The sequence below is a fragment of the Salmo trutta genome, chromosome 12, assembly GCF_901001165.1.
Source record: "Salmo trutta chromosome 12, fSalTru1.1, whole genome shotgun sequence".
NCBI classification, from domain to species: Eukaryota; Metazoa; Chordata; class Actinopteri; order Salmoniformes; family Salmonidae; genus Salmo; species Salmo trutta.
Window position 1 is genome coordinate 42,660,886 of NC_042968.1, and position 13,669 is coordinate 42,674,554.

At 47.8% G+C, this 13,669-nt stretch overlaps 1 protein-coding gene across 2 annotated transcripts in view; it reads right to left on the reverse strand.

Moving 5' to 3' along the window:
• The window catches only part of LOC115203578 (death-associated protein kinase 2-like), a 45,959-nt gene extending 36,432 nt beyond the window's left edge, over positions 1–9,527 (reverse strand). For both annotated transcript variants that reach the window (XM_029768365.1, XM_029768364.1), the window contains exons 1-2: positions 9,421–9,527; positions 8,622–8,778 (exon numbers count right to left, since the gene is read on the reverse strand). In XM_029768365.1, coding sequence (XP_029624225.1) covers positions 8,622–8,764 — 143 coding nt within the window. In that variant the 5' untranslated portion in view covers positions 8,765–8,778; positions 9,421–9,527. The remainder of the gene's footprint in view (positions 1–8,621; positions 8,779–9,420) is intronic.
• Positions 9,528–13,669: the final 4,142 nt, after the last annotated feature.

A 13,669-nucleotide genomic window follows, 5' to 3' on the forward strand; every position in this document is an offset into this window, starting at 1 on the left:
CGATCAGACGAAGGCCAGATGGGACAGTATGTTAACACCTACAACATGTGGTCTCTACAGAATCAGATCAGAAGAAGGCCAGATGGGACGGTATGTTAACACCTACAACATGTGGTCTCTACAGAATCAGATCAGAAGGCCAGATGGGACGGTATGTTAACACCTACAACATGTGGCCTCTACAGAATCCGATCAGACGAAGGCCAGATGGGACGGTATGTTAACACCTACAACATGTGGTCTCTACAGAATCAGATCAGAAGGCCAGATGGGACGGTATGTTAACACCTACAACATGTGGTCTCTACAGAATCAGATCAGAAGAAGGCCAGATGGGACGGTATGTTAACACCTACAACATGTGGTCTCTACAGAATCAGATCAGAAGAAGGCCAGATGGGACGGTATGTTAACACCTACAACATGTGGCCTCTACAGAATCAGATCAGAAGAAGGCCAGATGGGACGGTATGTTAACACCTACAACATGTGGTCTCTACAGAATCAGATCAGAAGGCCAGATGGGACGGTATGTTAACACCTACAACATGTGGTCTCTACAGAATCAGATCAGAAGAAGGCCAGATGGGACGGTATGTTAACACCTACAACATGTGGTCTCTACAGAATCAGATCAGAAGAAGGCCAGATGGGACCGTATGTTAACACCTACAACATGTGGCCTCTACAGAATCAGATCAGAAGAAGGCCAGATGGGACCGTATGTTAACACCTACAACATGTGGCCTCTACAGAATCAGATCAGAAGAAGGCCAGATGGGACGGTATGTTAACACCTACAACATGTGGTCTCTGCAGAATCCGATCAGACGAAGGCCAGATGGGACGGTATGTTAACACCTACAACATGTGGTCTCTGCAGAATCCGATCAGACGAAGGCCAGATGGGACGGTATGTTAACACCTACAACATGTGGCCTCTACAGAATCCGATCAGACGAAGGCCAGATGGGACAGTATGTTAACACCTACAACATGTGGTCTCTACAGAATCAGATCAGAAGAAGGCCAGATGGGACGGTATGTTAACACCTACAACATGTGGTCTCTACAGAATCAGATCAGAAGAAGGCCAGATGGGACCGTATGTTAACACCTACAACATGTGGCCTCTACAGAATCAGATCAGAAGAAGGCCAGATGGGACGGTATGTTAACACCTACAACATGTGGTCTCTGCAGAATCCGATCAGACGAAGGCCAGATGGGACGGTATGTTATTTCCGTATCAGAGGATATTGTCAAGAGGATTTTCATGTATTATTATAATATTACATTTCTAATGTTTGTTGCGGTGGAAACACTGTCTCTTTAAACACTGTAAATGACCACGGTGCAGTCAGAAGGTGTGGTATGTGTGAAGAGTTAACTCAATTTGTCCTACAGAATGTTCAGACATTTCTTCCTGCGAGGCTACCGATCTATTCATAGTGTAGTGGCAACGCAGCAGTGTAAGCTAAGCCTGACAACTCTGGGGTTTTACATCATACACTTTCACAGACAACTAAACATATCCAAATACCATTCGCTGTTGTACACACCTGTGTTCACTGCATACGGTAGCCTATGGTAGCCTATGGTCGCCTATGGTCGCCTATGGTCGCCTATGGTAGCCTATGGTCGCCTATGGTAGCCTATGGTAGCCTATGGTCGCCTATGGTAGCCTATGGTCGCCTATGGTCGCCTATGGTAGCCTATGGTCGCCTATGGTAGCCTATGGTCGCCTATGGTCGCCTATGGTCGCCTATGGTAGCCTATGGTCGCCTATGCTAGCCTATGGTCGCCTATGGTCGCCTATGGTCGCCTATGGTAGCCTATGGTCGCCTATGGTCGCCTATGGTAGCCTATGGTAGCCTATGGTAGCCTATGGTCGCCTATGGTAGCCTATGGTAGCATATGGGAAATACTTTGGTGCACTTGATTTAGTACTCTGTCCCCTGTACAATGGAACCAGTAGAACAGCACCAGAAGTCACTCTGAGCTAAATCAAGCGCTCCTCAAATACTTCCAATACTTGGATGTATTGACCCAACTCTGGGCTTTTATCCTCACATACAACAGAGCAAAGAAAGGACACCAAGAGGACGAGGGAATTAAGTCAACGGTCATTCAGTGGCTGTGTACCATAGCTGCACCCTTCACTCTTAGAAAAAAAGGGCTCCAAAAGGGTTCTTTGGCTATTCACATAGGAGAACCCTGTTTAGTTCCAGGTAGATCCATTTTTGGTTCCAGACAGAACTATTTGGGGTTCCATGTAGAACCCTCTGTGTAAAGGGTTCTACCCTCTGTGTAAAGGGTTCTACCCTCTGTGTAAAGGGTTCTACCCTCTGTGTAAAGGGTTCTACATGGAACTCAAAAAGGTTCTGTCTGGAACCAAAAAGGGTTCTTCAAAGGGTTTTCCTATGGGGACAGCCGAAGAACCCTTTTAGGTTCTAGATAGAACCTTTTTTTCTAAGAGTGTATATTCCCTGTAAAGTGCACTGCTTATGTCCATGGCCCATAGGGGATAGGGGGCCATTTGGGGCACAGACAGTGACCGTGACTCCATGTGTTTTTCCTCTACTGTCAGTACAGTGAGACAGTGAGGTAAAGTAACACTCCACTTCCTCATTCATAGTGTAGCTGTGTGATTAAACATAGACACACATTTCTAAAGATAGAAGGAGGCCATCTTTAAACTGCAGTGTGTGGAGTGACTGCCTGCCAGCTCAGCCTCTAGAGGACGAGTGACTGCCTGCCAGTTCTAGAGGAGGAGTGACTGCCTGTCAGCTCAGCTGCCTCTAGAGGAGCAGTGACTGCCTGTCAGCTCAGTCTCTAGAGGAGAAGTGACTGCCTGTCAGCTCAGCCTCTAGAGGAGGAGTGACTGCCTGCCAGTTCTAGAGGAGAAGTGACTGCCTGCCAGTTCTAGAGGAGAAGTGACTGCCTGTCAGCTCAGCTGCCTCTAGAGGAGGAGTGACTGCCTGTCAGCTCAGCCTCTAGAGGAGAAGTGACTGCCTGCCAGCTCAGCCTCTAAAGGAGGAGTGACTGCCTGTCAGCTCAGCTGCCTCTAGAGGAGAAGTGACTGCCTGCCAGCTCAGCTGCCTCTAGAGGAGAAGTGACTGCCTGCCAGCTCAGCTGCCTCTAGAAGAGGAGTGACTGCCTGCCAGCTCAGCTGCCTCTAGAGGAGGAGTGACTGCCTGTCAGCTCAGCTGCCTCTAGAGGAGGAGTGACTGCCTGCCAGCTCAGCTGCCTCTAGAGGAGGAGTGACTGCCTGTCAGCTCAGCCTCTAGAGGAGGAGTGACTGTCTGTCAGCTCAGCTGCCTCTAGAGGAGGAGTGACTGCCTGCCAGCTCAGCCTCTAGAGGAGGAGTGACTGCCTGTCAGCTGTCTCTAGAGGAGGAGTGACTGCCTGTCAGCTCATCTGCCTCTAGAGGACAAGTGACTGCCTGCCAGCTCAGCTGTCTCTAGAGGAGTGACTGCCTGTCAGCTCAGCTGTCTCTAGAGGAGAAGTGACTGCCTGTCAGCTCAGCTGCCTCTAGAGGAGGAGTGACTGCCTGCCAGCTCAGCTGTCTCTAGAGGAGGAGTGACTGCCTGTCAGCTCAGCTGTCTCTAGAGGAGGAGTGACTGCCTGCCAGCTCAGCTGCCTCTGGAGGAGGAGTGACTGCCTGCCAGCTCAGCTGTCTCTAGAGGAGGAGTGACTGCCTGTCAGCTGTCTCTAGAGGAGGAGTGACTGCCTGTCAGCTCATCTGCCTCTAGAGGAGGAGTGACTACCTGCCAGCTCAGCTGCCTCTAGAGGAGGAGTGACTGCCTGTCAGCTCAGCCTCTAGAGGAGGAGTGACTCCCTTTCAGCTCAGCTGCCTCTAGAGGAGGAGTGACTGCCTGTCAGCTCAGCTGCCTCTAGAGGAGGAGTGACTGCCTGTCAGCTCAGCTGCCTCTCGAGAAGTGACTTCATATAAACTACTGGGTCACTGAGTACAGCCTGAGTGGTTTGAGAACTCGGTCAGTACAGGAAGAAAACAATGTTAACTCAACCAAGATTCCCTTCATCTCTTTGAAACATGTAGTTTTGAACTGTGTTTGTTTCCAGACTGGGTAAAGCTACAGAGAGGGAACTGAGATAGAGCTGCACATAGAGCCTAATGGCCTGTAGTGATGAGCTGCATGTCTATGACCATGTTATAACATCCACCTTGTGGTCTTCTAATGTGAACAAAAACAGAACAACACATTGTGAGTCAGGATCAAAGGAAGCCTTTTAAACAGGGCTTTAATCTACGTCATATTACTGAGTCTACCTTCAAACAGGGCTTTAATCTACGTCATATTACTGAGTCTACCTTCAAACAGGGCTTTAATCTACGTCATATTACTGAGTCTACCTTCAAACAGGGCTTTAATCTACGTCATATTACTGAGCCTACCTTCAAACAGGGCTTTAATCTACGTCATATTACTGAGCCTACCTTCAAACAGGGCTTTAATCTACGTCATATTACTGAGTCTACCTTCAAACAGAGCTTTAATCTACGTCATATTACTGAGTCTACCTTCAAACAGAGCTTTAATCTACGTCATATTACTGAGTCTACCTTCAAACAGGGCTTTAATCTACGTCATATTACTGAGTCTACCTTCAAACAGGGCTTTAATCTACGTCATATTACTGAGTCTACCTTCAAACAGAGCTTTAATCTACGTCATATTACTGAGTCTACCTTCAAACAGGGCTTTAATCTACGTCATATTACTGAGTCTACCTTCAAACAGGGCTTTAATCTACGTCATATTACTGAGTCTACCTTCAAACAGAGCTTTAATCTACGTCATATTACTGAGTCTACCTTCAAACAGGGCTTTAATCTACATCATATTACTGAGTCTACCTTCAAACAGAGCTTTAATCTACGTCATATTACTGAGTCTACCTTCAAACAGGGCTTTAATCTACGTCATATTACTGAGTCTACCTTCAAACAGGGCTTTAATCTACGTCATATTACTGAGTCTACCTTCAAACAGGGCTTTAATCTACGTCATATTACTGAGTCTACCTTCAAACAGGGCTTTAATCTACGTCATATTACTGAGTCTACCTTCAAACAGGGCTTTAATCTACGTCATATTACTGTCTACCTTCAAACAGGGCTTTAATCTACGTCATATTACTGAGTCTACCTTCAAACAGAGCTTTAATCTACGTCATATTACTGAGTCTACCTTCAAACAGGTCTTTCAGCTACGTCATATTACTGAGTCTCCCAACGTTCTAACCACTAGGCTACCTGCTGGTTACTGACCCAGCGCTCTAACCACTAGGCTACCTGCTGGTTACTGACCCAACGCTCTAACCACTAGGCTACCTGCTGGTTACTGGCCCAACGCTCTAACCACTAGGCTACCTGCTGGTTACTGACCCAACTATCTAACCACTAGGCTACCTGCTGGTTACTGTCCCAACGCTCTAACCACTAGTCTACCTGTTGATTACTGGCCCAACACTCTAACCACTAGGCTACCTGCTGGTTACTGACCCAGCGCTCTAACCACTAGGCTACCTGCTGGTTACTGGCCCAACGCTCTAACCACTAGGCTACCTGCTGGTTACTGACCCAACTATCTAACCACTAGGCTACCTGCTGGTTACTGTCCCAACGCTCTAACCACTAGTCTACGTGTTGATTACTGGCCCAACGCTCTAACCACTAGGCTACCTGCTGGTTACTGACCCAACTATCTAACCACTAGGCTGCCTGCTGGTTACTGTCCCAACGCTCTAACCACTAGGCTACCTGCTGGTTACTGGTCCAACGCTCTAACCACTAGGCTACCTGCTGGTTACTGACCCAACTATCTAACCACTAGGCTGCCTGCTGGTTACTGTCCCAACGCTCTAACCACTAGTCTACCTGCTGGTTACTGGTCCAACGCTCTAACCACTAGGCTACCTGCTGGTTACTGGCCCAACGCTCTAACCACTAGGCTACCTGCTGGTTACTGGCCCAACGCTCTAACCACTAGGCTACCTGCTGGTTACTGGCCCAACGCTCTAACCACTAGTCTACCTGCTGGTTACTGGTCCAACGCTCTAACCACTAGGCTACCTGCTGGTTACTGACCCAACTATCTAACCACTAGGCTGCCTGCTGGTTACTGTCCCAACGCTCTAACCACTAGTCTACCTGCTGGTTACTGGTCCAACGCTCTAACCACTAGGCTACCTGCTGGTTACTGGCCCAACGCTCTAACCACTAGGCTACCTGCTGGTTACTGGCCCAACGCTCTAACCACTAGGCTACCTGCTGGTTACTGGCCCAACGCTCTAACCACTAGGCTACCTGCAGGTTACTGACCCAACGCTCTAACCACTAGACTACCTGCTGGTTACTGACCCAACACTCTAACCACTAGACTACCTGCTGGTTACTGGCCCAACACTCTAACCAGTAGGCTACCTGCTGGTTACTGGCCCAACGCTCTAACCACTAGGCTACCTGCTGGTTACTGACCCAACGCTCTAACCACTAGGCTACCTGCTGGTTACTGGCCCAACCCTCTAACCACTAGACTACCTGCTGGTTACTGTCCCAACGCTCTAACCACTAGACTACCTGCTGGTTACTGACCCAACACTCTAACCACTAGACTACCTGTTGGTTACTGGCCCAACGCTCTAACCACTAGGCTACCTGCTGGTTACTGGCCCAACGCTCTAACCACTAGGCTACCTGCTGGTTACTGGCCCAACGCTCTAACCACTAGGCTACCTGCTGGTTACTGGCCCAACGCTCTAACCACTAGACTACCTGCTGGTTACTGGCCCAACGCTCTAACCACTAGGCTACCTGCTGGTTACTGGCCCAATGCTCTAACCACTAGGCTACCTGCTGGTTACTGGCCCAACGCTCTAACCACTAGGCTACCTGCTGGTTACTGACCCAACGCTCTAACCACTAGACTACCTGCTGGTTACTAGCCCAACGCTCTAACCACTAGGCTACCTGCTGGTTACTGGTCCAACGCTCTAACCACTAGGCTACCTGCTGGTTACTTACCCAACGCTCTAACCACTAGTCTACCTGCTGGTTACTGGCCCAACGCTCTAACCACTAGACTACCTGCTGGGTACTGGCCCAATGCTCTAACCACTAGGCTACCTGCTGGTTACTGGCCCAACACTCTAACCACTAGGCTACCTGCTGGTTACTGGCCCAACGCTCTAACCACTAGGCTACCTGCTGGTTACTGGCCCAACACTCTAACCAGTAGGCTACCTGCTGGTTACTGGCCCAACACTCTAACCACTAGGCTACCTGCTGGTTACTGGCCCAACGCTCTAACCACTAGGCTACCTGCTGGTTACTGGCCCAACGCTCTAACCACTAGGATACCTGCTGGTTACTGACCCAGCGCTCTAACCACTAGGCTACCTGCTGGTTACTGGTCCAACACTCTAACCACTAGGCTACCTGCTGGTTACTGACCCAACGCTCTAACCACTAGTCTACCTGCTGGTTACTGACCCAGCGCTCTAACCACTAGTCTACCTGCTGGTTACTGACCCAACGCTCTAACCACTAGTCTACCTGCTGGTTACTGACCCAGCGCTCTAACCACTAGGCTACCTGCTGGTTACTGGTCCAACGCTCTAACCACTAGGCTACCTGCTGGTTACTTACCCAACGCTCTAACCACTAGTCTACCTGCTGGTTACTGGCCCAACGCTCTAACCACTAGACTACCTGCTGGGTACTGGCCCAATGCTCTAACCACTAGGCTACCTGCTGGTTACTGGCCCAACACTCTAACCACTAGGCTACCTGCTGGTTACTGGCCCAACGCTCTAACCACTAGGCTACCTGCTGGTTACTGGCCCAACACTCTAACCAGTAGGCTACCTGCTGGTTACTGGCCCAACACTCTAACCACTAGGCTACCTGCTGGTTACTGGCCCAACGCTCTAACCACTAGGCTACCTGCTGGTTACTGGCCCAACGCTCTAACCACTAGGATACCTGCTGGTTACTGACCCAGCGCTCTAACCACTAGGCTACCTGCTGGTTACTGGTCCAACGCTCTAACCACTAGGCTACCTGCTGGTTACTGACCCAACGCTCTAACCACTAGTCTACCTGCTGGTTACTGACCCAGCGCTCTAACCACTAGTCTACCTGCTGGTTACTGACCCAACGCTCTAACCACTAGTCTACCTGCTGGTTACTGACCCAGCGCTCTAACCACTAGGCTACCTGCTGGTTACTGGTCCAACACTCTAACCACTAGGCTACCTGCTGGTTACTGACCCAGCGCTCTAACCACTAGTCTACCTGCTGGTTACTGACCCAACGCTCTAACCACTAGGCTACCTGCTGGTTACTGGCCCAACGCTCTAACCACTAGGCTACCTGCTGGTTACTGGTCCAACACTCTAACCACTAGGCTACCTGCTGGTTACTGACCCAGCGCTCTAACCACTAGGCTACCTGCTGGTTACTGGTCCAACACTCTAACCACTAGGCTACCTGCTGGTTACTGACCCAGCGCTCTAACCACTAGACTACCTGCTGGTTACTGACCCAGCGCTCTAACCACTAGACTACCTGCCGCCCCTATGGAATACTGTACCTTCCTAATTCTTCTCCGATATCGTAGAAATCCTCCACTGTCTGCTGCTTGAACAGGGCCATGCCTGCAGTCATTGACGGGGACGATGCCGTGGTTATGATGTGTAATATAGCTGTCTCAGATGGGTTCTCTATTCCTCCCATTATAGAAGTAAACCCTGTGTAAAAGAACAGAATAATATGATAGTTCAGCAGGTGCAGTGTGGTGTCTGCTTGGAGTTGTACAATAACAAACATGGAGACGTGTAACATGGTCAACATCACAGAATCAGAGAAACATTTAGCCTAACGTACAAAAAAAAACTTGTCTTTTTTTAAAGGATCATTACAATATATGAATTATGAGTATAACCTGTTATAACTAGTGTTATAATGAAGCAATAAGGCCAGAGGAGATGTGGTATATGGCCAATATACCACGGCTAACGGCTGTTCTTAGGTACGACCAGCGCAATAAGAGGTGCCTTATTGCTATTATAAACTGGTTACCAACATAAGTAGAGCAGTAAAAATACATGTTTTATCATACCTGTGGTATACGGTCATGGCAGCCAGCCAATCAGCATTCAGGGCTGGAACCACCCAGTTTATAACTAGTGTTATTACATACTATTACTACTAGACTGTCGGCCAGCTCTTATTAGCAACTTATTGTAGGCACATTTGATGGGACTTCATAGCCTGCATCACCAAATATCAAGGGCAATTGTGCGGCGCAAGACCTTAGATGACGCATACAGATAACCATTAGAATAAAGTTAAATAGACAGAAATATAGAGCCATTTAAAAAAGTTCTTACCATGTTGAAATGACTGTCAAAGCGTGTCCACAAACTTCTTCGTTCACTCTCGTTTCTTTTCAAAGTTTACCGAGCACCGTGTTGACGGCATTTCCCTACTGACCAGGCGCGCTCTCAGGTTCCCGGCGCGCTCTTGCGCCAAACTAAACGTCTCTTGTTACCGCGCGGTAGAGCTGCCTTCCCTGAGTGTATTTTCAATGTTACAAATACAAGTCTGTGTTCTCTTCCACTGCGTACAACATACGATGAGTGGACAAAACATTAGCAACACCTGCTCTTTCCATGACATAGACTGACCAGGTGAATCCAGGTGAAGCTATGATCCCTTATTGATGTCACATGCTAAATCCACTTCAATCAGTGTAGATGAAGGGGAGGAGACAGGTTGAAGAAGGATTGTTAAGCCTTGAGACAAATTGAGACATGGATTGTGTATGTGTGCCATTCAGAGGGTGAATGGACAAGACAAAAGAATGGGGTATGGTAGTAGGTGACAGGAACACTGGTTTGTGTCAAGAACTGCAACGTAGCTGGGTTTTTCACACTCAACAGTTTCCCTGTGTGTATCAAGAATGGTCCACCACTCAAAGGACATCCAGCCAACTTGACACAACTGTGGGAAGCATTGGAGTCAACATGGACCAGCATCTCTGTGGAACGCTTTCGACACCTTGTAGAGTCCATGTCCCGACGAGTTGAGGCTGTTCTGAGGGCAAAAGGGGGGTGAAACTCAATATCAGGAAGGTGTTCCTGAAAATGTGACACTCAGTGTACATAGTAAGGTATTCTATAGTAAGGAGTATTGAAAAGCCCTGGCATGCTGTGTAGTGCAGTATCTATACCACAAGAGGGCACTATAGCACTAGAACATTAACACAGACACCATCACCTTGTAATTATACTGCATCAGGGATCGGCTGATAATGGAAGGAATTGAGATCCTGAAAGTCAAAGTGCTGATATTGAGAGAGAGAGAGAGAGAGAGAGAGAGAGAGAGAGAGAGAGAGAGAGAGAGAGAGAGAGAGAGAGAGAGACCCACCCAAACATAAGGGAAGCTTTGACTATGTACAGACTCAGTCAACATATTTGAATTTTATTTATTTCACCATTATTGAACCAGGTAGGCAAGTTGAGAACAAGTTCTCACTTACAACTGCGACCTGACCAAGATAAAGCAAAGCAGTTCGACACATACAACTACACAGAGTTACACATGGAGTAAACAAAACATACAATTGATAATACAGTAGAAAAATCTATAAACAGCATGTGCAAATGAGGTAGGATAAGAGAAGTAAGGCAATAAATAGGCCATGGTGGTGAAGTAATTACAATATAGCAATTAGACACTAGAATGGTAGATGTGCAGAAGATGAATGTGCAAGTAGAGATACTGGGGTGCAAAGGAACAAAATAAATACAGTATGGGGATGAGGTAGATTGGATGGGCTATTTACAGATGAGTTATGTACAGGTGCAGTGATCTGTGAGCTGCTCTGACAGCTGGTGCTTAAAGCTAGTGAGGGAGGTAACAGGTCCCGACAACAGGCCCTCCGATTTTACATACTGAACTCTATCGGAGAAGTAGTTGGTGAACCAGGCGAGGCAGTCATTTGAGAAACCAAGGCTGTTGAGTCTGCCAATAAGAATGTGGTGATTGACAGAGTTGAAAGCCTTGGCCAGGTCGATAAATATGGCTGCACAGTAATGTCTCTTATCGATGGCGGTTATGATATCGTTCAGGACCTTGAGCGTGGCTGAGGTGCACCCATGACCAGCTCTGAAACCAGATTGCATAGCGGCGAAGGTACGATGGGATTCGAAATGGTCGGTGATCTGTTTGTTAACTTGGCTTTTGAAGACCTTAGAAAGACAGGGTAGGATAGATATAGGTCTGTAACAGTTTGGGTCTAGAGTGTCTCCCCCTTTGAAGAGGAGGATGACCGCGGCAGCTTTCCAATCTTTGGGGATTTCAGACGATACGAAAGAGAGGTTGAACAGGCTAGTAATAGGGGTTGCAATCATTTCGGCAGATACTTTTAGAAAGAGATTGTCTAGCCCGGCTGATTTGTAGGGGTCCAGATTTTGCAGCTCTTTCAGAACATCAGCTATCTGGATTTGGGTGAAGGAGAAGTGGGGGAGGTTTGGGCGAGTTGCTGTGGGGAGCGCAGGGCTGTTGACCGGGGTAGGGGTAGCCAGGTGGAAAGCATGGCCAGCCGTAGAGAAATGCTTATTGAAATTCTCAATTATCGTGGATTTATCGGTGGTGACAGTGTTTCCTAGCCTCAGTGCAGTGGGTAGCTGGGAAGAGGTGCTCTTATTCTCCATGGACTTTACAGTGTCCCAGAACATTTTTGAGTTTGTACTACAGGATGCAAATTTCTGTTTGAAAAAGCTAGCCTTAGCTTTCCTAACTGCCTGTGTATATTGGTTCCTAACTTCCCTGAAAAGTTGCATATCACGGGGGCTATTCGATGCTAATGCAAAACGCCACAGGATGTTTTTGTGCTGGTCAAGGGCAGTCAGGTCTGGAGAGAACCAAGGTCTATATCTGTTCCTGGTTCTACATTTTTTGAAAGGGGCATGCTTATTTAAGATGGTGAGGAAGGCACTTTTAAAGAGTAACCAGGCATCCTCTACTGACGGGATGAGGTCAATGTCATTCCAGGATACCCGGGCCAGGTCGATTAGAAAGGCCTGTTCGCTGAAGTGTTTTAGGGAGCGTTTGACAGTGATGAGGGGTGGTTGTTTGACCGCAGACCCATTATGGATGCAGGCAATGAGGCAGTGATCGCTGAGATCTTGGTTGAAAACAGCAGAGGTGTATTTGGAGGGTGAGTTAGTTAGGATGACATCTATGAGGGTGCCCGTGTTTACGGATTTGGGGTTGTACCTGGTAGGTTCATTGATCATTTGTGTGAGATTGAGGGCATCAAGCTTAGATTGTAGGATAGCCGGGGTGTAAAGCATGTCCCAGTTTAGGTCACCAAGCAGCACGAGCTCAGAAGATAGCCTTGCAATTGAGAGAGGCCACCAGTAGGCAGACCTGGCTCTCAAGAGAAGACAGGCTATGTGCACACTGCCCACAAAATGAGGTGGAAACTGAGCTGCACTTCCGAACCTCCTGCCAAATGTATGACCATATTAGAGACACATATTTCCCTCAGATTACACAGACTCACAAAGAATTTGAAAACAAACCCAATTTTGATAAACTCCCATGTCTACTGGGTGAAATACCACAGTGTCTCATCACAGCAGCAAGATGTGTGACCTGTTGCCACAAGAAAAGGGCAACTAGTGAAGAACAAACACCATTGTAAATACAACCCATATTTATGTTTATTTATTTTCCCTTTTGTACATTAACTATTTGCACATCATTACAACACTGTATATAGACATAATATTACATTTGAAATGTCTTTATAATTTTGGAACTTTCGTGAGTGTAATGTTTACTGTTAATTTTTAGTGTGTATTGCACTTTTGTATATTATCTATTTCACTTGCTTTGGCAATGTTAACATATGTTTCCCAATAAAGCCCTTAAATTGAAATTGAAATTGAATACAGAGGCAGAGAGAGAGAGAGAAAGCAGGATATTTTCAGAAAGATATGTGAACACTAAGTTTCTAACCACATCAGTCCCAGTGGATCAGGAGAGGACCGATGACAGATGGGTCCAGGTAGTGGATCAGGAGAGGACAGATGGGTCCAGGTAGTGGATCAGGAGAGGACAGATGACAGATGGGTCCAGGTAGTGGATCAGGAGAGGACAGATGGGTCCAGGTAGTGGATCAGGAGAGGACAGATGACAGATGGGTCCAGGTAGTGGATCAGGAGAGGACAGATGGGTCCAGGTAGTGGATCAGGAGAGGACAGATGACAGATGGGTCCAGGTAGTGGATCAGGAGAGGACAGATGACAGATGGGTCCAGGTAGTGGATCAGGAGAGGACAGATGACAGATGGGTCCAGGTAGTGGATCAGGAGAGGACAGATGACAGATGGGTCCAGGTAGTGGATCAGGAGAGGACCGATGGGTCCAGGTAGTGGATCAGGAGAGGACAGATGGATCCAGGTAGTGGATCAGGAGAGGACAGATGGATCCAGGTAGTGGATCAGGAGAGGACAGATGGGTCCAGGTAGTGGATCAGGAGAGGACAGATGGGTCCAGGTAGTGGATCAGGAGAGGACAGATGACAGATGGGTCCAGGTAGTGCATCAGGAGAGGACAGATGACAGAT